General features: G+C 53.3%; 1 protein-coding gene and 1 pseudogene across 2 annotated transcripts; one reads left to right on the top strand and one right to left on the bottom strand.

Annotated features, from left to right (window-relative positions):
• Window positions 1-7,983: 7,983 nt before the first annotated feature.
• Window positions 7,984-15,355, bottom strand: LOC102542947 (peptidyl-prolyl cis-trans isomerase FKBP10-like; annotated as a pseudogene).
• An 873-nt stretch (window positions 15,356-16,228) lies between these two features.
• Window positions 16,229-22,163, top strand: LOC102545117 (prolyl 3-hydroxylase family member 4 (inactive)). 2 transcript variants are annotated; one of them, XM_072939000.1, is made up of 9 exons: window positions 16,313-16,871; window positions 17,013-17,165; window positions 17,302-17,473; window positions 18,209-18,337; window positions 19,239-19,384; window positions 20,022-20,105; window positions 20,457-20,542; window positions 21,522-21,666; window positions 21,992-22,163. In XM_072939000.1, the coding sequence occupies exons 1-9, from the start codon at window positions 16,383-16,385 to the stop codon at window positions 22,007-22,009; spliced, it is 1,422 nt and encodes a 473-aa protein (XP_072795101.1). In that variant the 5' UTR covers window positions 16,313-16,382; the 3' UTR covers window positions 22,010-22,163. The 2 variants fall into 2 exon arrangements, with proteins under 2 accessions (XP_072795102.1, XP_072795101.1); XM_072939001.1 differs by lacking the exon at window positions 20,457-20,542 and having other exon boundaries at window positions 16,229-16,871.
• The last annotated feature ends 2,552 nt before the right edge of the window (window positions 22,164-24,715 follow it).

Genomic DNA, 24,715 nt, shown 5'->3' with positions numbered 1-24,715 from the left:
TGTCTTGGAGAACCACCCTGCCCCAGTCAGAATACAGGCTCCTTTTACACAAAAAAATAGGGGAGGGGGTGTGGTTGGTTGTTGCAAACTTCTTGCTGTAGGAATTCTTTGCTCCCACAGCTGTCCACGTGGGCCAGGTCGTGGTGCTCCTGCAAAACCTCCAGCAAAACAAGGTTATTTTCTATTATGCAACTTGTTATATTTACATAAGTGCAGAAGTGTTAATATCTTAAAGATCAGAGCCTTGAGAAAAGGCTCTCCTGTTTACCAGACAGGCTAAAGGCAACATCTTTTTACAAAAGGCGCAGAGCCAGTAAGAATAAACCCAGAAAAAAGGGCACAGTGGTTAAAACCAAAGGAACAGATCCAACATAGAGTCAGATCTGCTCTCTGCTATTACAGTAGGGCATTACATTAATTTTTAAATTTATCCTCATTCTGAATAGATAAACTGCAGTACATTCATGTGATGAAATACTACACAGCAATAAAAAAGGAACGAACTATTGGTACTCACAATAACATGGATAAATTTCAAAGTAATTATGCTGAATGAAAGAAGCCAGACCAAAAAAAAAAAAAAGAGTATATACTGTACTATTATATTTATAGAAAACTCTAGAAAATGTAAGCTAACCTACAATGGCTGAAAGCCGCTCAGTACTTACTTGGGGTGGGGAATTGGAAAGGAGGACAGGGAAGTTCTGGGGGTGATGCAGATGTTCACTGTCTTGATTGTGATGATGGTTTCTTGGGTATATAACATATATCAAAAACTATCAAATTGTACACTATAAATATGTCATTTGTAGTATGTCAATACCTCAATAAAGTGCTTAAAGTTTTAAAAAATTACTATAATTACATGAAATATATTTTATGAAAAGGGAGTTACGGGTCTGTCATGATTGAGAACCCCAGCATCAGGAAAATCCAGAAGTGGGAAAATGTTTCCCACATGCCTGTTCTCAGGTCAACTTGCCATGCAATTTATCCAGTGGCCACTAGAGGCCAGCAGCGGCCCATGTACAGGAAATCGGGGGTGGGGTGGGCAACAACACTTCTTAAAAGAATTCCCTCCTCAGTGCTCGCTAGCCCGGGAAGTGGGCATTAATCACCCCAATTTGCATGTAGTAGAGCTGGGATTTGGGCTGTGATCTCTTTGGCTCCTGATTCCACCTTGTTGGTCCAAGAGACCTCCCTGCGCTACCACTTGTCCTGTCTCCCCTGGGTGGGCAGCCACGCCACACACACACACAGGCTCAGGGTGCCCTCGGTGCTGGCCTTCCACCCGACCTGAAACAAGGCGGGATTGCATTGTCAGACACTGCAACATCACAGGCTTAGCCAACCAGGCTGAAGAACGAAGCACTGGAAAGGCCTTTTTTATAAGGGAGAGGGAAAGGAGAGAAGGTTTAATTAGGGGTGGGGAGGTGATGGTGGAGCACCTGTGGGGTGCTGCAATGGAGGCCGCCCCTCAAAAAAAACTGTTACTAATGTCTATTAAGCCCTCCTAGAGCGTGAGGCACGATGTGGTGCGTGCAGTGAATCATTTCATCTTCACAGCACTCTTGTAAATTATCTTCAGAGAGGTTAAGTAACACACCCAAGGTCACAGAGCTGGTAGGAGACAGAGCAAGGATTTGAATGCAGCTTTGGCACCAACGTGGTGGGTGTGGCTGCTACTCTGTACTGCTCACTTTCATGCACTTGGCTTTCTTGCTCTTTGGAGCTGGGGCATTACTGAGTCCAAATGTTAAATTGGTTGGTGTTGGTAGCAGGTGGTGGGTACTTTAGTCTAACCTTCTGGAGATAAAGCTCCTGATACTTTAAGAGAATTTTAAGCCCCTGCGATGGTCCAGGAGGGAAGTCCTCCCTCTTACTTATTGAGATTTATTGAGCATTTACAATGTATGTGGTTCAGTGCTAAGGCTGATACTTCCTTAGTGATGCTGTTGGAAGAGCAGCTGGGCAGAGGCCAGCAACAAGGAACTGAGGGGCAGGTGACATAGGATCCAGTGATACTCATTTGTGCCCACGAGAGTGTGTCAAAGGCAGCAGGAACCCACCTCAACTGGAGTCCTGAGTAGGTGACCAGACCAGGATGTAGGCCCAGGGAACTCAGCAGAAGGCCCCAGTCATAAGGAAAGGCCAAACCATCCTGGTGAACAAGTAACTCCTGCACGTGGTTGATGGGTGATAAGGTCTTCCAGCAGTTTCTTTCTTGGACAGCTAGTCCCTTGGCTTTGGACCTGCCCACCTGGGATCCTGCAGCTTGATCCTCCAAGCAGGGTGCCTCGGGGAGGTGGCCTCTTCTGCTCCAGGCTCTTCAGGGCCCAGCAGCTCTGGGCTTTTGCCCATCCCACTGCTTTTATGCTCCTATGGACACGTGGTAGGGGGGTCACAGGCACCCAGTAAAGGCTGCAGGGCTGCACAGGTGAGGACAAAGCAGAAAGAGGCCGGGCTCAGGCCGCTGCAGACCCATTGGGCCAGCCTACTTCATTTCACAGGTAGGGAAACTGAGGGCTGGGGAGGAGAAAGGACCAACCAAGGCCACCCACGGGGTGCGCTAATGGCTGAGCTGGGGGCAGGAATCCCTCGGTAGTCTCCGTCCTCATCCTCCCCAACCTTATTTCACACTAGCTCCTTGCCGCTGTGTAGTTCTTTTTACTCCGTCCATTGTTCTTCACTCATCTTTCTTAAAACAATAATGTCTTTCTTAAAACAAGAATTCTTTAATATCATTACATATTCAGTCGATCTGTGTTCAAATTTCTTGTTTTTATGTCAAAAGGCATTTTTTAACAGTTAGATTAAATGAAGATTCAAATAAGATGCACTCGGTTGTGATGGGCTGATGTCTCTTCAATCTCTTTTTAATCCACAGGTTTCTTTTTCATCTTTCTCTTTTTTCTTGCAATTTATTATTGAAGAAGGCAGGTCATACATCCTATAGACTGTCCATCTGCGCTTTGATGATTACAAACCCATGAGGTAGTTCTCTGTCTTTTATAATTCCTGTAAATTGACAGTTGAGTCTAGAAGCTTGATTAGATTAAAATCACAGTAGGTGTTGTGTTCTTCCATCAAAGGGACATAATGTCTAGTTGGCTTCCTTCTCATGACATTAGCAGCTGTTGATGCCCAATGCCTGGACCCAGTCATTCCCGGGGGTGAGGGGCGTGGTGAAACATGGTGATAATTCTATCTTTCCTTCTTCATTTATTAGCTGGATTTTTTCTATAGAGAGAAACTTCCCCTCATCTATTATCAGTTACCCAGGGTATTATCTCATGAATTCTGTGAGGATTCGGGGTAGGGACATGTGATTATTTCCATTTCTGTATGAGCACACTGCACTGGAGAACTGTCCAGCTGAGCCCCAGTCAACCCACGGAATCATAATAAATAATTAGATGGGTTGTTTTAAGGCCCCAAATCAGGCCCATGGGTGGCAAGCCCAGGCTAAGGATCCTGAGCCCTTATCTCCCTCCATAGGTGGAAAGACCCGCCCAAAATCTTAAACATCATCCAGCTTAGCCTCGTCCTGTTCTGATGGGGAAGCTGAGGGCCCAAGAGGCGTAGTGACTCACGCAGACTTGCACATGTAACCAAGGTCATGGGCATACGCTTAAAGGAAACCCTGAAATTCCCTGGGACCAGCTCCAGGGCCTCGGGCGGTTGTGTCTGCCGTCCTCACTCCACAGCCTGTGCTTGTACCCGCTGTGCTAGGTCTGTCCCTCCACTGTGTCTGTCTTACTGTTGTGTCCTCAGTGCCCAAGACAGACGCTTGATGAATATCAACCGTTGAATGTATGCATGAAGGTGCCATGGTTTTTACGTCTCATGAACTGGCTCCTCATGGACCTGTCCCCTGGAGAAGGTACCGTAGACATCGATCCCGCAGCAGATGTCCAGAGAGCAGCCAGCCTGTCAGGCACAGGGCAGGTGCCAAGGGTAAGAGGATGAGCGGGAAGAGAGAAGCAGTAGGGCTCACTCTCAGAAAGCGGCAGGAGCAGTAGGCTGTTCTCCACTCTGGCAAGAGGCAAGCCCTGCCACACACGATCGTGCAGGCAGCAGGGACGGGGCACACCAGCACGCAGCAGGGCCCAGCCACTGAGATGGAGTGGGGGCAGAACTCCAGTCTGCAGAAGGAGCAGGCGGGACCCTCATCCTCATACTGGGCAGGTGACCAATGCAGGAACTCAGGCCAAGAATCAAGTCAGAAGCCCCGAGTATTAGTTAGGATTAAGTTGGGTTGAGAAGAATGGAAAACCTTAAATATCATTGTCTCAGACAGGGTAGGAATTCATATTAAGGAACCCCGAACGAGGGAGTCAGTCCTCCACCAACAGCATGCCCCATGGTGCAAAGGAAATAACAAGAGATGACCCAGGCTCCCCTGTCTCATTGCTCTTCTATTTTCAGTCATGACTTTGATCCCTGGCATAAAATGGCTGCTGGAACTCAGCCTTTCCATGCCATATTCCAGGTAGCAAGAACGAGTAGGGGAAGAAGAAGAGCACTCTCCTTTCTCAGGGCAATTCCCAGAATTGTGCAGAATATGTCACTTACATTCTATTGGCCCAATCTGAGTCACGTAATTAGACCTAGCTCCAAATGACAATGGGAAATACAATCTTCGTTTCATACATCCATGGGTCCAGCTAAAAACCAGAGAGTCTGTAAGTGAAGATCAGAAGCCATGTGTCCAGTGACTCAAATTATGATACAGGACAGAAGTCAGCAGGGGCCTCACAGCTTGGGCCCAGGTGCTGGGCTGTAGCTGTCTCCATCCCTGCTGCCCTAGGCCCCAGGGCGTGGGCAGGATGGTGTTCTGTGAGTCCAGCTGTGGGGAGGGAGGAGGTGTAGAGCCAATAGGGCCTGACTGTCCGTGAATACCTGCTGCTGCGGCAACAGTGGGCCTTTCCCAGCTCAGCATATCATCAGCCCTGCCTGTTGTTGAGGACAGGCACAGACTCGAAGGCCAACAACTGCTCGGTGCTGTAAGAAGCATCTTCAAGATGATGAGTTGGGGGCCACAGACTGCCTTTTCCCAGGAGACAGTGATGTGGCTGAGGACAACTGCCTTTTTTTCTTTATTTAAAAAAGAAAATTAAAAAAATTACTATAAAATAACATGCGCATAGAAAAGCACCCAAGTCCGCAGCACCCAGACCGGGAAGGAGAACATTATCACAACCGCCAAGGGCCCCGTGTGTCCCCTTCCAGCTGCTACCCACTGGCCCTCCTCCCAGCTCCGCCCTTTCCACCCCACCCCCTCCAATGTCCACCCCAACTCCCAGCATTTAAAAATCTTTCTAGCTGATCCCACAGTTAATGTTGAGAGAATCATTGCTTTTATAAGAACGGTTATCTAACTTTGCTGCACAGTCCACCACGATAGAAGAGGGAACAGAGACAGCTAGAAGGCAGTGTGGTATAGTGGAGAAAATTAGGGGCCAGACAAGCCTGCCAGTTACTGGCTGTGTGACCTTGACTGAGTCCCTTCACCTTCCTGAGCCCACCTGTGAAATGGGAATATCGTCACATGATTGGCAGAGTTGAAGTGGAGACGTAGAGGGTGTAAGCCCAGGGCACACGTAGGGTCGATAAATGGCAGCTACAACTGTCATTTTTATTAAAGGGGAGCAGCCCCGGGAAGACTGGAAAGCCCTTCTTTCTTCATGCAGATGGGCCCCAACCTGAGGATGGTGAGCACAGGCTATGCTGATAGAGGGTCAACAGACTGTGCTGATGAGAAGCCAGCGCCTTTCTAGGGAGCACAGAAACATTCCACGGGCAGCAGAGATTCCAAGCCACTGCCAGTGAGACGTGGCTGCCGGCTGGCACAGCTTCAGCAGCACCGGGGACCAGCAACTGGGGATGAACTTGGGCAAGCCCAGTTTTGGCAAAGCCAATCCCTCTCCTTCAGCCAGAAGAGCAAGACGCTGGCTACAGACTCTGACTCTGAGAGCTGCTTATTGAGGAAGAAGCGACCTTTGTCAAGCACCTACTTTGTGCCAGAGGCTGCACATTCGTGCCTTCAATCCCGCGAGGTGGGCAAACTCATCCCATTTAACCCTTGAGGAGCCTGACGCTTAGAGGCAGCAACACGTGCCTGACTCATACAGCCCTGGTGTCACCAAGAGGCTGGGACCCGCCTCCCCACTGGTCTGCAGTGCCAGCACCCCTACAGGTGTGCTGTGCACACAAGTGACCTGCAGACTCCTTATTTGATAAGATGCTCATTCCTGTATTTTTCCCCAAAACGAAAAGTGTATGACTTCTTAAGCTGATGACTTTCTTTTCTTGTACTTAGTACAAGATAGACTGTTCACTTTAGAACACACAGAAAACGCAGATAATCAAAAGAAAAGTATCAAAATCTCTCCTAGCCCCATCCTACAGAGAGGAGCACGTCAGTGTTTCGGCACCTGTTGTTTGTATATGTGAGAGAGACAGAGTGTGTGTTTGTGTGTGAATGTGTGTGTAGACATTTACCCAAAAGAGTCATATAGTACACTCTGTTAGATAATTGTGCTTTTTTTTGACAGTTTGTTGCTTTTTTAATTTTTTTAACTTTTCTTAAAAATTTAGATGTTTACCAATACAGTCTTATTTTGGTTTTGTTTTTAATGCTTTTTGTCAGTGTTTTTCTTCCATTTTAAGGTCTCAAACAGCAGACACTGAACAGCAGTCCCTCACTGCTGGCAAAGGTCAGTCCCCAAGGTGCTACTCAGGGCTCAGCGACAGGACAGGGCACCGTGGCCCTGGGTCAGAGGTGGATAATCTGCTTTTCTTCACTTAGCAATACAGTTGACCCTTGAACAAAACAGGTTTGAAATGTGCAGATCCATGTATGTAAGATTTTTTTTCAGTATAAGGCAGGTTCCATACTCACAGATATGGAGGGTGACTGTAGGACTTAAGCATCCGGGGATTTTGGTATCTGTGCCGGGTCCTGGAACCAATTATCTGCGGATACTGAGGGATGACTGTATACAGTGGATGTATTTCTTTGTCATTGAATAATCTTCTACAACAGTGGCTCTGAGTTAGAACTCTCCAGGAAAGCTTAACAAATATTATTGTGTGGGTTCCACCCCCAGGCAGATTTAATTGTTTTGGGATGGGTTGGTCTATGGGACTTTTAAGCTCCCCCAGATGGTTCCAATGTGTAGCAAGCTGGACAGCCCCCGTACCACAGCATTTTCCCATAGTGGCCTTGCATTCCCTTTGCTGAAAGGATGCACTGTGATTTGACCAATCCCTTATTCTTGGACACTCAGTTTGGTTCCAATTTTCATCTTCATAAATCAGGAGTTAGCAAATTCTTTCTGTAAAGGACCAAATAGTATGTTTTAGCCTTTATGGATTATAAGGTCTCTATTTAACCCTGTCACTGTAGCACAAAAGCAACCACAGACAGTGCATACATGAATGAGCATGACTGTGTTCCGATAAAACTTTACTGGCAAAAACACGTGGTGGCCAAATTTAGCCAGTGTGCTATAAGCAGCACTGTAGTGAGTCTCCCTGAAGCTCAACCTTCTCGTATGAAATGATTATTTTCTTGGCATAGTGACTTTCATGTATAATATATAGAAATGTTAATTATATTTATCATTCTGTACATTACATCCTTAGTACTTATTTGTCTTGTAACTGGAAGTTTGTACCTTTCACCACCTTCATCCAACTGACTGGGACAGTTAGGAGGAGGTCAGGGTCATGTCTCTGCGCCTCCCCCGCAGGCCTTGTCCTCAGTGGACGCCCCCTCCCCACCCTCCCTCCATGGTGATGCCCCAGTGGGGCCTCAGGGAGGCAGGAGACCAAGACCCAGGGACACAGGGTCGGGAGCTGACCGGCCATGGAGACAGCCTGCTTGGTTCCCCTTCTCCCTGATGTTTGGGTCTAAGGGCCAATCCACACAGAAAGACCATGTCCCAGAGGCTTTACTTTAGTCTTTTATTTGGCACAAAGGAGAAAGGGGTCTGATGCCAGTTTAATCTTTTGAGTGTGCAGAGCTCTGCCCACCCCCTCTCACCCTCAGCCCTCAATGAGACCCTCTTCTCTTTGTAGGGGGGAAAGGACAGGTGGAGGAGGAATGTGACAGGGGAATGGACCAGGACAGGTGAGGTAGGGCTGGCCCCCTGAAACCACCCCCTTCCCTTGGAACCAGCCAGAGCCAAGGGAGGAAAGCATGCTCCTGGGGAGCTGAGGACAGAGGACTAGGGGCTGGAGGGAGTGTGGGGATGGTGGGGGAAGTACAGGCAAAGGGGAAGTTTGGGGAAATTAAGAAATGATGAGCTTGGCCCTGCTCAGTGTCTGCTGCCATGGAGGGAAGTTCTGGGTGAGGGGCTGGCGATGACCCCAGCCAACCCGCAGACTCCAACCCAACCCCAGACTGATTTTGTAATTCCAAAACTTTTAAGGAAGGGGTTTGGGGTTGAAAGAGAAAAACCAAATAGAGGTCTGTGCTGTGATTTTACTCTCAGGCAGTGGGAAGACCAGAGCTGTTTCCTCTGGCCACTTTTCAGAGGCTTCCAGATCTCATCCCAGCAGGGGAGAGGGTGACTGTCCCCACAGACATGAGCCTTTGCCTTGGGGTCCAGGCCTCTGGCCTTCAGAGCTCCTCATGGACCCACTCTCCATCTTCATCTGACTTCAGCTTGAGCTCTTTCCTGTGATCTTGCTGTCCTGGTTGCAGTCCTGATTCTGGAACATGTCTCCTACGGTTTTCTCAGGGTCCTGGCCAGGCAGGAGGCGTCCTTTGCCTTCACTGACTTTAGCCTTGATGAAGGTGGAGAACGGCCAGAGAGCCAAGGAAGGGGAGACTGAGCAAGCGCCTGGCCTGAGCAGCTGCAGATGGCCTTGGAAGGGGCTCCTGGGCGGAGGCCAGTCAGTAAGGGCTGAGGAGAGAAGATGGCACTGAGTCCTGAGTGGGGCCAGGGCAGAGGGCATGCAAGGGGGACAGACAGCCATAGGGGGAACAGGCCGCATGTGCCAGAGGACAAGGGACTTAAGGTGCAGTGACCCACAAAGGGCAGGAATATGGGCGCAGTCAGGATGGTGGACATGCACTGCGTTCTTGCTAGATGCCACAGTGCAAGGTGGCTTCCACTGTGTGACAGTGTGGGAAGGGTTATTTAAGGACTGAACTCCTCACTCACCTCCTCCAGGGGGACCTCGCCATCCTTATTGAGGTCCAGGTCTTCAAACAAGTTGGCAGGAGGGTCCTCATGCCACACAAACAGGTAGCCTGTAGGCAGCGCATCCTCCTGAGACACCAGCTTCACCTCAAACAGCAGCACCGCACTGCCAGGGACCCCCCCAACCCCGAGCCAGAGGGAGGATGAGGAGGAGAAAAGGGAAGGGTTTGGGCCTGGCTCTGCGGTCTGCCCAGGGTGCTCTCCCACTCATAGGCTTCAATTTCCCCACCTTGGGGACTAGAGAGTGGGGCATGTGATGTTTACAGAACCATCTGGAAGGCCTGCCTCACTCCTCCCACCAGCCATCAAGGCCACAAGTGGGCAGGGACAAAGCCATCAGACCAGTCTCTGCCCCTCAACTCCGCTCTCTCCATGTGCTAGGGGTGGGAGGACCAGGATTTGCCACCTTTCCCCCACACACGTGCCCTGTGGGCCCGTGTCCAGGCCTCGGATCACCTTGTTGGCCCCCAAAGTCGCCTCCTGAGGGGCCCTGTAGTCATGGCTGTGGGGAGAGCAGACTTCCAGGTCAGTGCCCAGCCTCGTCCCCTGCCCGTTCACCTCCCATGGTCCTGGGCACGCCCCCTTCCCGAGTCTCTCCTGGTGCCACCCCAGGGCAGGGTGCAGGGACCCAGCAGCTCAGAGGTAGGATCCCCTTCTCTTGCCACTGCCCTGAAGTGTGGCCTGGGGGCTCACATCTCTCCCTGCTCCAGTTCCATCCAGAGAGTGCAACTAGCAGCACCCCCTACTGCTTACTTGACCCTCCATTTGCTCACGGAGTTGAGAATTTTAGCTCCTTGTGCTCCCCCCACTCACTTAGATGGGAACTTATGAAGGAAGTAAGAGTTGGGGGTCTGTTAGGAGGACTCCCCAAGCCCAGGCCCATCCACCTGCCCAGCCCTGGCCCCGCCTTGGACCCACGAGTAGAAGAGCCTGGTGCCATCCAGCAGAGAGCAGTTATAGTGGTAGTGGACAAAGTCCCCAGGCTTGGCCGTCTCGTTGCAGGTCTCGGTGGGCTGGGACACTGTCTTGATTTCCACTGGATCTGCAGGGTTGTGGAAGTCGATGATGTGGACATCAAAGATCAGCCCAGCGAAGCCAGGGATCTTGTCTAGTAGGCTTCAGCCCTCCACGGAGGCCCCAGACCTTCCCTGCCAGGGGGTTTAAACGAGGATGGGATGGGATGTTTGTCTATCTAGTCCCCTCTTCTAATACACTCTGGGGATGGGGAGGCAGTGGAGGGGAGGGACGGCATGCCAGTTAGAAAGCCCTTTACATACACCTTGGAACATCCCAATAATTTACCCTGTTGAGCTATGTGATTAGTCCCATTTTACAAGTGAGCACGCTGAGGCTTCCAGCAAAGCTAGGTCTCAAGTCCAGGTGTCTTTGCCTCTAGGGCTATGCTGTTTCTGGTCTCCCATGATCACCCTCCCTCCCAAACTCAGGGTCAGCTGCCCTTCTCCAGTGTGGAAGGAGGAAGTGGGAGACTGCCCTGGAGAAAAGGATGGAGTCCATGTGGCAGAAGCTGGGTGGGTGGGGGGGCAGTTTTTGTGATGAGAGGGGCCGAGCATCAGTTGGAATCCCCCCGTCAAGGGGAGGTCAGGAGGAGCTGAGGTGCTGGCTGGGATCAGGGAACAAGCCTAACAGTCCCGTTCTCCCCATAGGCGAGGTGTGTGTGGGGAGGGTGATCCTCCGGCGCTCCCCATGCCTGAGCCCTGTAGCCCCTGGTCCATCCAGGGGATGATGTAACCCTGCCCCATGCAGGTATTGTAGATGTGGCTGTGGGAGTAGCTGCAATATAAGGTGGGGGGGCCAGCAAGGGAGTCACAGGGGCCCGCCCTTCCCAGCAGTTCAGAGCTGCCGCCAGCTGCTGCCTGGGGCAACCTCACACCTGCTACTTTCCTCTTGCCTCAGTGTCTCTCCTGTCCTCCCAACTCCCACCGTCCTCCTCAGAACCCCCCTGACCTGGAATCAAAGAGGGTGCCATCCAACAGGGAGCCGTTGTAGCGGTAATGCATGAAGTCCCCGGCTATGGCTCTCAAGACGCAGCCAGGTGGCAGCTCCAGTGTCCGCAGCTGGATGGTGTCCTTTGGGTTGTGCATGTCAATCAGTAGGACATGGAAGACCAGGGAGGCCTGCGGGGGGATCACAGTCGCTGGGGAAGGGATAGGCTTGAACTATCCAAGTGGAGGGCAAAACTGGGCTTCCTCCCAACTCAGGAAGGTCTATATGAGAACCATGCAAAAAGGTGCTAACCCTGTTTCCCGAGTCCTTCCCCATCCATCAGCAGCCCTGGTTCTTCCCCTGTGAGGCTGGAGCTAAGGCTTCCCCAGGACCACCACTTGCCCATACTGAGCTTTGTGTGAATCAGAATGAAGCACCCCTGCTTAATGAGATGATCACCAAGTACTAGGTTTCATGTCTACTTGCCTCCTGGGCTAGATGTCCTTGTACAGTACACAGCCTGAGCAACTGTATATGGCAGCCTGCTTCTAGAGAATCCCTGAGCTGCTGGCTGCCCTCACCATAGCCTTTCCCGTCATAGGCCAGGAATGGAGGGATGATCACCTTTCTTCTCTCCTGGACACATGCCCAGCAGCCCCTGGCCCATGCCCTTAATGAGCCATCCAGAGGCCACGTAGGTGTCATAAGTTCTGCCCCTGCTATAGCTGCAAAGAATGAGATAGAGGTGAGACTGCTGTTGGTGGAAGAAACAGGATGGCCCCAGAATCCCCCCTGCATACCACGGTCCCCAGTGCCCCAGGGCTCCCTCCAACCCTTACCTGTTGTCAAAGGCGGTGCCGTTGTAGCGGTAGTGGACACAGTCGCTGTCCTGGGCCACGCGGGGGCAGTGGGGTGGGTGCAGCTAGGTGCTCACCTGCACGGTGTCCACCTTTTTCCACACATCCAGCAGGACCATGTCAAAGTAGTGGGTGGCATCAGGGGAATGAGCACTGCTGTGTTTGGTGCAGCCCCTAGAGTTGGGGGGTGGAGTGGAGGTCTGAACATCCTGCTAGGCCATCCGCTCCCCCAGCCCTAGCTCCCCGTCTCCCACCAGAGTCAAGCTAGGATTCCACCTAGGGCCCTGTTATTTCCCTTGCTCCCGCCCCAGGGGCTGAGAGACCAAAACTCAGGTCCCAGACCAGCCGCTATTCATACTTGGAAAGTCACTCTCCTTCTCTGAGCTTCATTTTCCAGCCCTAGGGTCTTTGCTTCTGCCCCTTGGTCTCCTGCATCCCCCTGCCAGGGCCCCAGCCCTTCTTACCCACGCCGATGCTTCTACAAGTAGCCCAAGCGCGGAGGCACAATGAGGCGTCGCCGCTCATCGACACACATGCCCATGAGGCCTCGGTCCATGCTGGTGATGAGTTGCCCCACGCCCACCACAATGGCCACCAAGGTGTGGCGGTCATAGCTGAAGAGGGAGGGGACAGATGGGATACAGTGGCCTCTGGCCATGGTTGCACAGATCCACAGGTGCTCACACACACAGTCTCCCTCCCTATCCACAGGTGTAGATCCACAGGCTCCTCATCCCCTCTGCAAGCCTCCCTCCTCGGTGGGCCACAAGCCCTGCCTTAATAGGATGGGCTGCTACAAAAGGAAGTCCTAGAGGAGGGGTGGGAGTTGTCTGCTGCTACTGTCTGCTGACCGCAAAGGGTCGGTATGTGCAGCCGCAGGGGAAGAGGAACAGTGATTCAGCACGCACACGATAAGCCAATGAAATGCTTGGTGTTTTGCGTTTATTATCCTACTTAATTCTCTTCCTTGTGAGGTGAGCATTATTGATTTCATTTTTCTTATGAAAAAAATTGAGGCTAGGGAGGCCAAGTGACTTGCCCAAGGTCACACAACTAACGTGTGGTCTGTTGAACTCCAAAGCCCATATATGGGCCGCTGTATCATCAATTCACCAAGGAAAGGAAGGGGAAGCAGAGGAGGCCGGGGATAGGTTTTCAATTTTTAAAACAATGCTCTAATGTCATTCTTTTACATCTAGCTGTCGTTTTCCCAGCACCACTTCTATTTTTTATTTTGCTTTTTCTTGGAGGGGGTGTAGGTAACTAGGTTATTTATTTTAATGGAGGTACTGGGGATTGAACCTAGGACCTCATGCATCCTTGTGCATGCTAAGCATACACTCTACTACTGACCTATATCCTCCCCGCTGGTTTTCAATTTTGAAAAGGACTATTCTAAAATTGCCATGGCTTTTATCTGTTTTTAGTTGCAGTTTTCAGAAGTTAGCAAAGGATGGGAGATTGTTATTTTGATAGAAGAGGCTGTGGGTTGTGGACGTTTTCCAAGTTCAGCACTGCGTGAACTGGGCCCAGCCCCGATCCAAGAGTCCCCAGCAGGGAGGTCATCCCCCAACTCCCGACCCCTCCCCCACACCTTGGTGACCACGGGCTCAGAGTGGTACTCCTGGCTACTTCCTATACTTTATTTTGCCCGTTGATCTGGTTGTATGTCTGATCTGCTTCCTTCACAGTGCTGTTGTGAGAACCTGACCATGGCACAAAGTTTCTACCAGTTAAACACTACCAGGGTTCTTCCCGAGTCAAGACTGCCAGGGACTGGGTAAAGTTCACTTTCATTCATCATCTTGTTTGAGTCCTCCCATCAGCCTTGGGAATTAGGGACTCAGTTTTTCAGATTTGTTTTTAACCACCTTTTTTTCAGATGAGGAAAGTAAAGCTTAAAGAGGTAAAATTCTTTGTCCATGATCACAGCCTGGATTTGAACTCAGGGTCTTGGTCTCAGGAGTTTGTGTTCTTTCCCAATATACTGCCTGGCTCCAAATCCACAGTCACTAATTTCTGTAGGCTGAGCTGTGTGTTTTGGGGAAGTGTCTAAGAGGGACCGACTTCTTGGCGTATGGTGTGAAGGCTTTTGTCTACGACAGGGACCCAAAGTTCAACTGAAGCTGGTGTGCAGCCCTGCCCTGCCTCATCCAAGAAAAGTTGACTTGCCAGAGCAGACTGAAGGCCTGGATCAGACCAGAAGCTGGTCTCTCAAATCCCAAGGCTGGCAAGATGGGCAGCAGCACAGGCCTGGTAGAGCTAAGATGGAGGGAGGTGGGGGTGCGGGGGCATCCAGAGAGGGAGGCATGAAAACTCTCTGAGAAGCCCAGGGTGGCATGTGTGACCATGTGACACATAGACAGGATCCCTACACCAGGCTATGCCCTATGCTCGTGGAACCCTCCTGCTCTTATCTTGCCCACCTGCTTTACCTCATGTGCTGCTCAAAACCCCTATCCCCTCCAAAAAATGTTCTACTTACTCCCTCTTCTCTAAAGGCAAAGGCACTGAAACCTGGGGCTGGAGCCAGAAAGGGAGTCAGGGTGGATGGAAAGGTGGAAAGTCTTGAGACCACTGTCAAATTCACACACAGCAGCCCTTCCCCCCACTATGAACTGGAAACCAACCCTCTTGTGTCTTTAAGTAAAGCACTGGTAAGTAAATAGAGCAGTTCACCTTGATTATCACGCACTTTGTGGGACATAGGAAGCTTGTGTGAAAGAAATTAGGGTCCTTTGACAGGCGAAGGCTTGCGACTGAGGGCAGGCATGTCTTTGGGGAGATGGCTGTCTAGGAGTCCCCCCCTCCCAGCCTGCAGTGTTTGGGGTTAGGGGATCACAGTTTGAGTACTGGGATGCAGACACAGCTTGAGAGCGGCAACAAGGGAACCCCATGACTAAGAGAGCCTGGCCACCAGCTCAGGGAAGGGAAATGGTGAGTCTGGGGGCACCCAACCATTACCTCGAGTCAAACTTCTTGCCATCCTCGAAAGTGCCGTTGTAGTGGTAGCAGACAAAATCCCCCATCTGCACCTCCTGGGGACAGGCCCTGGGGATGTGGTACCTCTGGATAACCACTTCTTCCAGGGGGGGCCCCGGCCAGACTGGCGCGGCCCAGCCCCTTCCTCACGGCCTGCAGCAGCAGCAGCCGCAGCAGCGGCGGCGACAGTAGGGGGAGCCGGCGGAGGGTGTGGCTGCCCCCCCCCCCCCCCCCGCGCGGAGCATGGTGCCTGGAGCTGGGAAGGCCTGCGGTGAGGGCGAAGCGAGAGTCGCTGCCGCCAGACTCCTTTCTCCTCTCCTCCTCCCAGAGCTGACTCCCCCTCTTCCTGTCTTCCATCCCCACCCCTGCACTGGCTGGTCCACGTGGAATGGGGGCTGGGGAAACTGAGCTGGCGGGGCAGGGGAGGCGGAGTGGAATAGCGGGACGAGGACAGGCTGATAGTGTTAGAGTCGGAGGAAAGAATCACAAAGAACTCCAGGTTTACCCTCACCCTCACCCCGAGGGGCCTGAGAGACCTGGGGCCTGGAGAGGGAGGGAAGTTCAGGAAAGTTGAGAAGTCGGAGCTGACTTTAGGGGGAAAAAATTCGGTCTTTTTTTTTTTTTTTTCTGGAGCTCCTGGGTCCTAAAGCCGAACCGACGCATCTCTGCTTTGGCTGGCCATCCCAGATCTAAGCCTCTCCAGGTGGCTGGTGAAGCTCCAGAATCAGAGGGGTATCTCAGTGCTCCCTCCCACCTCTTCTGTCCCAGGAACGGCCTCTCCAGGGACAAGCTGCTTTGTCCTGCAAAAGTGGACTGCCAGAGGACTTTCTGACGTGGGGATGAAGACCGAGTGGGAAGTGGCGGGAGCGGAGGGTGTGCAGGGTAAAACCAGGAGTGTGCCTCCCTGTCGCGGGCTGGGGTACACTTGGAGTGACCTCTTCAGGGCTGAGGGTGGACCGTGAGCAGAAAGACCGCTGTGGTGGAAGGAAGACCAGGTTCCGGGGCTTGGGCAAAGTAGAGGGAGGTGGGACTTCCCTCAGTTCCTTGGTCTTAAGGTGGGGGGGGTGTTGTCTTTGTGTGGGAGGGGCTTTCTGGGCTCCCCATCCCGGCGGCAAGCCTTCCCGCACCCACTCAGCATCTGCCAAGAGGAAGACCCGCAAGGGCACGAGGTCACCGTTGGGCTTTCTGAAAAGAAAGGAGACGCAGCTCTCAGCCCCTTGGGGACCCTGACCCAAGCCACCACCCCGTGTTGCTGACCCCAGTGCCCGGCGCTAAGACCCAGCGGGCGCGCCGGCGGGGCCCCGGTCCCTGAGTCGGCCCGCCCGGCGGGGACGCCAGCTGGGCGGGGAGAGCCAGCTGGCGCGGAGCGGGCAGTGGAGGGGGCATGGCTCGGGCTGCGTGGGGGCTGCTGTGGCTGCTGCTGGGCAGCGCCGGGGCGCAGTACGAGAAGTACAGCTTCCGGGGCTTCCCGCCCGAGGACCTGATGCCCCTGGCCGCGGCCTACGGGCACGCGCTGGAGCAGTATGAGGGCGAGAGCTGGCGCGAGAGCGCGCGCTACCTCGAGGCGGCGCTCCGGCTGCACCGGCTGCTGCGGGACAGCGAGGCCTTCTGCCACGCCAACTGCAGCGGCTCCGCGCCGTCCGCTGCCGCGCCCCCGGGGCCCGCGCCCCCTGGCCCCGACGGCGGCGGCGGCAGCGGCGATGCGTGGGCCCAGGAGCTGCGGCTCTTCGGCCACGTCCTGGAGCGCGCCGCCTGCCTGCGGCGCTGCAAGCGTTCTCTGCCCGCCTTCCAGGTGCCCTACCCGCCGCGCCAGCTGCTGCGCGACTTCCAGAGCCGCATGCCCTACCAGTACCTGCACTACGCACAGTTCAAGGTGAGCGCCCAGCCGGCGCCGGCCGCCCTGTCCGGTCGGGAAGAGCGCGGCTCTCACCCAGCACCCCGACCGCCCAGCCCTCCCGCGCGCTCGGGGCCGCGGGCTCTGGTCCTGCTGACCGGCTCTGTCCCCACCCTGCAGGCTAACCGGCTGGAGAAGGCGGTGGCCGCAGCCTACACCTTCCTCCAGAGAAACCCGAAGCATGAGCTCACCACCAAGTATCTCAACTACTACCGGGGGCTGCTGGACGCCGTGGACGAGCCCCTCACGGACTTGGAGGCCCAGCCTTACGAGGTGGGGTGCCAGTGTAGGACCGGCCCTGACACTCCTTCCTGAGTACCGCCCCCACCCCCACCCCGCCATCAGGCCTGTAGAGGAGGGGAGGTGTTGGGGTACCTCTGATCCCCTGCCACATTGTTCCCTCCCCCAGGCCGTCTTCCTGCGGGCTGTGAAGCTCTACAACAGCGGGGATTTCCGCAGCAGCACGGAGGACATGGAGCGGGCCCTGGCCGAGTACCTGGCCATCTTTGCCCGGTGTCTGGCTGGCTGTGAGGGGGCCCATGAGCAAGTGGACTTCAAGGACTTCTATCCAGCCATAGCAGGTATCCCCTCACCCAGACTCCTGTGGGCATCCCTCTCACCCACAGGCCCTGCTTCCCAGAATTCCTAAGTTCCCTTAACACAAATATTCATTCCATACACACTTATGGAGCCCCTACTAAGTGCTTGGAAGGCGGATCAGAAAAAGATGTTATCCTAGCCGGCCAGCAGAGCCTTTAGAGTCTAACAGGTCGCTTGCCACTGGGCGCAGAGGGCTACAGTGGGGAGTGTCCAAAGTGCTGGGCATCGGTGCAGAGAGGAGATGATGTCCCAAAAGGGTCTGGGGAGGTTGGGGGTCACAGGCCTTCCAGGCAGAGGGCAATGCAGGTGCCAAGGTGCTGAGGTGGGAAACAGACCAGCAGGTGTGTGCAGAAAGCAGTTTGTGGCCAGAAGTCACACTTGGGGATTCTGAAAGACAGAGTCCCTCGGCAAGGGCAGAAAGGACTGTCCTGAGGTTCTCTCACTGGGCTTCAGTCCTACTTCCAAACCTCACCTGCCATTCCCCCAGAATGCCCTGGCTCCCTCTGGCTTGGGGGTGGCAGGTGAGCTGTGGGGGTGGTGAGTCAGCCTAGCCCACAGCAGTCTTCCTCAGCATCACTTGTAACTTTACACACATCATCTCATGCAATCAGGAGGCAGAACTGGGATTGGAAGTCATCTCTGTCATCCTTATCATTGGATGTGGATGGAGCTGGTCAGCACACCAGCTCCTCACTGCTGCTACCCACCCCCACCAGATCTCTTTGCAGAATCCCTGCAGTGCAAGGTGGACTGTGAGGCCAACTTGACCCCCAATGTGGGCGGCTACTTTGTGGAAAAGTTCGTGGCCACCATGTATCACTACCTGCAGTTTGCCTACTACAAATGTGAGCCTCCTGGCGGGCTTGGGGCGGGGGAGAGCACTGTGTGGGGAGTCATGCAGAGTCATGGGGCATTGTCCCTCAGAATTGAGGACCCAGGGTGATGGAAGGGAAGTCTAGAGGTGGGGGGGGGGCAAGTGAAAGGCTTCGGGGAAGGAACAGAGAGAAGCCCCAAGGAAGAATTCCAGGGTCTCTTGGGTAAATGACTAGATAGCCAACAATTGCATAGTGCTTGACAGCCCTGCGACATCTGTTTACCTCACTTGATCCTCTCACAAACTGCCAATAGCTGACATTACTGGGCCCATTTTTCAGGTGAGGAAACTGAGGCTCATAGAGGGCAAGGGGCCATTAGTCACATGGCCAATAAAAAGTAACACCCGGACTCAAGTTTCTCCCCATTTGAGGGAGATTCTGGCATCAGCTGGGGCTCAGATGGATGATTTCCAGGGTCTCTGCAATGCAGAGATGCCCAGATTCAGACAGAAGCTGGAGTTGGAGTGGAGGAGCTGAAGACCAAGAGGCCAGGAGACCCTTTTTGGGTCCAGTTGGCTAAGAGGTTGAGGACTGGGCCACCAGCCTCTAATTTCCCAGTGCCCTCATCCTCCAGCTGTGTGAGCTGGAGCAGTTGACCTAATCTCTCTGTGCCTCAGATTTCTCATCTGTAAAATGGGGATAACAATAACAGTGAAACTTAAATGAGCTACACAGGGCATAGGAGAAGTGCCTAATACATTCTAGCTTGCATTATTAAATTGGGTGGGGTAAGAAGCTCAACAGATTCTGGGAGGTGGCTGGGGTGCCAGGGGCACTGGACTAAGTTGGGAGGTAGGGGTGGGTTAGTTGAGGGTTACCCCTGAAGGTGGGGAAGTTCCAGGGCCACTCCTCCCTCCTGTCCTGCCTGCAGTGAACGACGTGCGCCAGGCCGCCCGCAGTGCCGCCAGCTACATGCTCTTCGACCCTGGAGACAGTGTCATGCAGCAGAACCTGGTGTATTACCGCTTCCACAGGGCTCGCTGGGGCCTGGAGGAGGAGGACTTCCAGCCCAGGGAGGTGGGCATCGGGACATGTGATTTGATAAAATAACCTAGCTTCCTCCAAAGGCAGGATGAGAGATGAAAAGAACGAATATGGTTTGTGGTTGGAATCCTGGGTTCAAACCCAGCCCCACGAGCTGTGTGGTCCTGGGAACACCATGGACCTTTCTGAGTCTGTTGCCTCACCTGCGAAATGGGGGTGGTATTGCCTACCTGACCAGCACAGTGCCTGGGAGGTGGGAGGTAAAAAATAACCTGTCTGTTCCTGCCTGCTCCCCTCTCCACCCTCGTCATCTTCACTGGCCTTTGCCCTTCTTCCCCAGGGACCTCCTCACCTGGACCAACTGAGGAAACTCCTTGGGAGTCCAGGGCAAGACTGGCAAATATGGTATACATGGTGCCACTTCCGATTTCCTTGTCAGTTGCAGATGGTGCTAATTGATCGAGGCATTCTTTTCCGCTGAGCCCTCGGAATCCTTCTTAACTTTAAGCACCTTAAGTAGCTATGGTTTTTTGATGAGCATGGAAACTGATACCTGTTTCCAGATCCTTGAACTGGAAAAAGGCCAGAGGACCCAGATCCTAGGAGCTCTATCTCCTCCACCATCTAGCAGCAAGGCCCAGCTCACCTCACTTTCTTTCCCTCCGCCCAGGAGGCTATGCTCTACCACAACCAGACAGCTGAGCTGCGGGAGCTGCTGGACTTTGCACACATGTACCTGCAGGCAGATGATGAGGTAAGTGGCCCCTTGCCCTACGGGACTGGATAGTGATAGAGACTCCTTGGTCCTCTTCCCGGGGCTGCTGTGCCAAAGCTCAGCCCCAGCTCCTGGCAATCAGCGGTTGTGAAGCAGAGAGATTTCACCTGTCCCTTACTTACACCTGCCCTTCTCTCCCTGCTCCATGTTCTCATGTCCCCCTTCTGTCCATGTCTAAATCTTGCTTCTCCTGGACCCAGCTCATGTTGGCACCTCCTCCGGGAAGCCCTTGCTGCCTGTCCTGACTCTGTCCTCTGGGCTTGCAGTGCCTCCCTGCACTGGAGTTACTTGCAGTCCTCATCCATCCCACCCACCCCTTTATCCACCCAGTCTCCTAGAGGACTGTGCTCCAGCACCGGGAACCAGGGTATTCCCAGCTCTCCCACAGCACCTGGCACAGAGCTGGGGCTCAGAAAGTGAGTTTGAATGAACCAGTGAGTGGATGAATGAATGAATGAATGAATGCAGGACGCCAAGAAGGAAGGACCACAGTGTGTTATTATGTTGATCCTGAATGAGGGCTTGAGAGCCTGAATTCTATGAGGTGTTGCTGCCCAGAGCGTATTTATCCATTCTGTCCTTTGTTCATGCACCCATGCCCCCCTCATCAAACACAGGGGCCAGGTCTGGGCTGGGAGCAGCCAGGCTTTGGTGCTAGCCAGTCTTGGCTCTACCACTTCCCAGCTAGGCAACCTCCAGGCAAGTCTTAGGTAACCCTCGAACTTCCATTTCTTCATCCATTGAATAGGGAGAATAATGCCCATCTCACACTGTTGTGCTGAGACTCAAATGAGATCCAGCACATAAAGCACTTAGTATAGAGCTGGCACACAGTAGGTGCTCAAATAACTGTTACTTGTTGCCTGCTGTTTGCCAGACACCATGCTTGGGCCAAGGGTAAATTCATGAAAGGCACAGTGCCTTGCCCCAGCAGCTCACTGATGCATGAATCACTGTACAATGGGAGAGGCCATCACTGGGCACTGGAGGAGGCCTCTAGACCCAGCCAGGGTCATCAGCAAGGACTGCGTCCTGGAGCTGATGCCTGGCATTGGAGGGATAAGCTAACCAAGGTGTTCCTGGCTGGGAAACAGCATGAGCAGACAATATTCAAGGACTAGCAGTATTCCCCGGGTATTTATGCTGAAAAGGTGGGCTGTAGAGAGGGCAGTGCCTCCAATAACACTGAATCTCTGCCAGTGGGGCAATTCACACATCAGTTCAGGGAGGGGGCAGTTTGGGAACAGGACTTTGGGAGAAACCCTCAAATCATTCATGTGTGAGATCTTGAGGCTGGGAAGGAGGGACTTTGGGACTGTGATGGGATGGGAGGGCCCCTTGGCCAGGAAGGGGGCCCACCTGGGTTTGTGCCTGCTGTGACCTGGTTTCTCCTAGATGGAGCTGGAGGAGACAGAACCGCCCATGGAGCCTGAGGAGCCTCCATCTGATGCTGAGTTTGAGGGGGAGGGTGACTATGAGGAGAGCATCTATGCTGACTGGTGGCAGGAGCCGGATGCCAAGGGTGATGAGGCTGAGGCTGGTCAGTGACTTGATCCTGGTGGAGGGGTGGGGATGCAGCCTGGGATGGAGTTTGGAGACAGCAGGATCCATGCCCCAGGCTGGAGAGGCTGTGGAGTAGGTGTAATGGGTGTTGGCACATCTCCTCCAGGGATTTCTAGCCTGTTAGCAATGCCCTTCCCCCTTGGTGGAGGGCGGTGGCATCTTTCCTGGAGCAGGGACCAACTAAGACCTGTTTTTGGGGAGCCTCACTGCTCCCTGCCCCACCTCCCCTGAGGACAGCACCCAGGCACCTGTTGGGAATGGGGTGGGGGGCTAATCCCAATGTGCTCCCCTTTCATTTTCAGAGCCAGAGCCTGAACTAGCATGAGAAGAGGGCCCCCCTGCACCCCTCAAGAACTTGGGAAGCCTGGCCCAGTGACACCACCCTCACCAGCCTGGACAGCAACAAGAACTATTTATTAAACATGTAAAATGGACATAGCTGACCAGACAGGCAATAAACAATGTTATAAATAAGTTATCTGGCTATGATAGATAAGTGAGATGGGAAAATAGAGCAGGGTGAGAAGACCAGGAGAGCTGGTGCAGTTTAAGAAGTGTGTTGATACGTGTGTCCCAGTGTGCATCTGACAGTGGCATCTGAAAGTGGCATCTGAATGTGGCATCTGAATGTGAGGGTGTGAGTCAGGGGTGTCCCCTTGGAGCAGGAGGCTGCCCCTCTCTAGGCACTCACCTCCATCCCGCCGCCGTTAGGCCAGGCCCTCCCTGTCCAGCATCCCATACTCAGCTCCCCCATCCCCGGCAGCCGCCAGCCCCTCCCACCTCTCCCTGATGCCAGCGTCTCCCCATTGCACAGCCAGCATCGCCCCATTGCCCGGCCAGATCCCCAAACCCATAAGACTGTGTTCCAGTGAGTCCTAGCGTGGGCCCTCTGGGGCCCTCCAGCCCATTCTCCCAACCCCACCCAGCCCAGATGCCCTCGCCTCCTCCACATCTGCCTCATTCTGCCGTCTCCTTACCCCACCCGAACTCCCCCACCCAGCACGTCAGCAGTCCTACCATCTGTAGCATAATGAGTAGATTAGGGACAGCCAAAAGGGCACTGGGGATAACGGCCTAACACAAGAGGCCCAGACTCAGATGCCATAGAGGTGTCCTGGACCCAGAAAGACCTCATCCTGAGGAAAGCATCACTGCTGCAATGTATTGAATACCTACCATGTGCCGGGCCCTCGACAGGTTCTTTATAACCTCAAAACAGTCTTGCAACCTAGGTATCAATTCCCTTCTGCAACAGGTGAGGCTGATGAATGAGAAGCAACCTGTCCAAGTTTCCTCAAGGGGGTTCCTGAGGTGGGTTTGAAACTTTTTTTCCTAAATCAGTGCTGCTCAGAGAAGGGAGAGAAAGCACAGAACTCCTTGGTCTCCTCTCTCCAGTCTCCGGAGTTGGCTTTGTCCCTTTAGGATGTCAGGTGGGGCCTTGGGGGAGGAAGGGGAGGAAGGTGAGGGTTAAATGTGGAGACAAAGCTCCTACATTGCCACAGCTCACCGAGGGAGGCAGAGGGTTCCAGAAGGGAGACAGGGAAGGAGGGAGGAGGAGAGAGGAAAGGAGAAAAGGAGAAAGGGGAGGAAGAGCAAGCAGTCAAGACTCACTCTCAGGCCTCATTCCACAGCTTGGTCCCACCTCCCCTTGTCAGCTTCCTGGGGCTGGACCAGGTGTTAGAGGGCCTGGGGACAGACTTGCTGGGGTCATTTAGACCAGCCTCTTCTTGAATCCTGAGGAGTGATGGCCAAAGGGAGAATCCCATGGGATCACCCAAAATTCCAGTAAATTCCAATGGAAGAAATTCCCCCTGAGATTTGAGAAATAGTTCTTGAAGTCTCACCCTAGCATTCCCCTTCTCTGGGAGAGTAGGGTTCCCCTAGAGACAAAGAGTAACCCCCTCCTGTGTCAGAAGGCTGTGTCCAGTTGGCACTAGGGCCAACCTCATAACCTTACTTCAGGTGGTGGTGTCCTGGCAGCTGCAGGGCCCAAGGCTCACGCAGCTTCCCCACTCAGGGGCCTCCATCCAGGCCTTCTTTTCCAACTTCTCTCCAAGGATAGCTCCAGCAGATGGCCCAATTTCATGGATGGGGAAACTGAGGCACAAAGAGACTAGATTGGGGCCCATGGCCAGGGTTCACTCTAAGCTAGGCTGGCGCAGCCCTGTCTGGCTTCTTCCTGTGATCAAATTCCCAGATGACTTGGGGATCTGACGTGAGTATGCCGAGCGCTGGGGCTGCCCACTGCAGCCACCCCTAGCCCAAATGCCAGGCCCAACCTGTGGACACATCATCCCGTAATCACCACCCGCCTAGGTCCCTGCTGGTGCTGGGGTGCCTGGATAGCATCTCTTCTGACCCCCAAACAGCCTTTGGGGTGGTAGCACCTCTCACGCCCATGACTCAGATGGAGAAACTGAGGTAAAAGGAGGACATGGCTGCTTGTTTACCCCTCCCCCCACATATACTTGATCCTCTAAATCTGTGGAAGAACTCACTCAGGTAGGCTGCTTGGCAAAGAAGAGGCCAAGAGAACTTGACATTTTCTATTTTGGGTCACCGTTTCCACCTTTCTTTTAATAAGAAAAGTGTAAAGTTAGATGCCTGGAGCAGAGTAAGTGGTGGCCATTCCATCTTTTTCTCTTGACCATCTGGCTAAATCCTGCTTGCCTTCCTGGAGGAGGAAGCTAGGAAGGAGCAAGTTTTAGTCAGTCTAAGTTGGGAGTCTGGCCTCTTTCCCAGGCCCCAGGGGGTGTAGGGAGCAGGGAGTTTTTTGGAGGCTTCACAGCCATGAAGGACGTCCCATTAAATTTGGTTATCTCCAAGTGAGGTTATGCACACAGTTACAGAGATACCGGGACAAGGAATGAAGTCAGAAAATGCTTGTCATGTAACTTTAACCTTTAGTGCAATTATTTTGATAATCCCCCCCCCACCTTTTTTTGGTAATACCTTGGTATCCTCAAAAATGGAAATGTTCCTAGCCTTGGAGCTCCTCCCCCGCCCCCAACACACCCACTGAAAGG

This window comes from Vicugna pacos, chromosome 16 (assembly GCF_048564905.1).
Source record: "Vicugna pacos chromosome 16, VicPac4, whole genome shotgun sequence".
NCBI classification, from domain to species: domain Eukaryota; kingdom Metazoa; phylum Chordata; class Mammalia; order Artiodactyla; family Camelidae; genus Vicugna; species Vicugna pacos.
The sequence above is the reverse complement of the archived record's forward strand: the minus strand, read 5'-3'. Positions and strand labels throughout refer to the sequence as shown.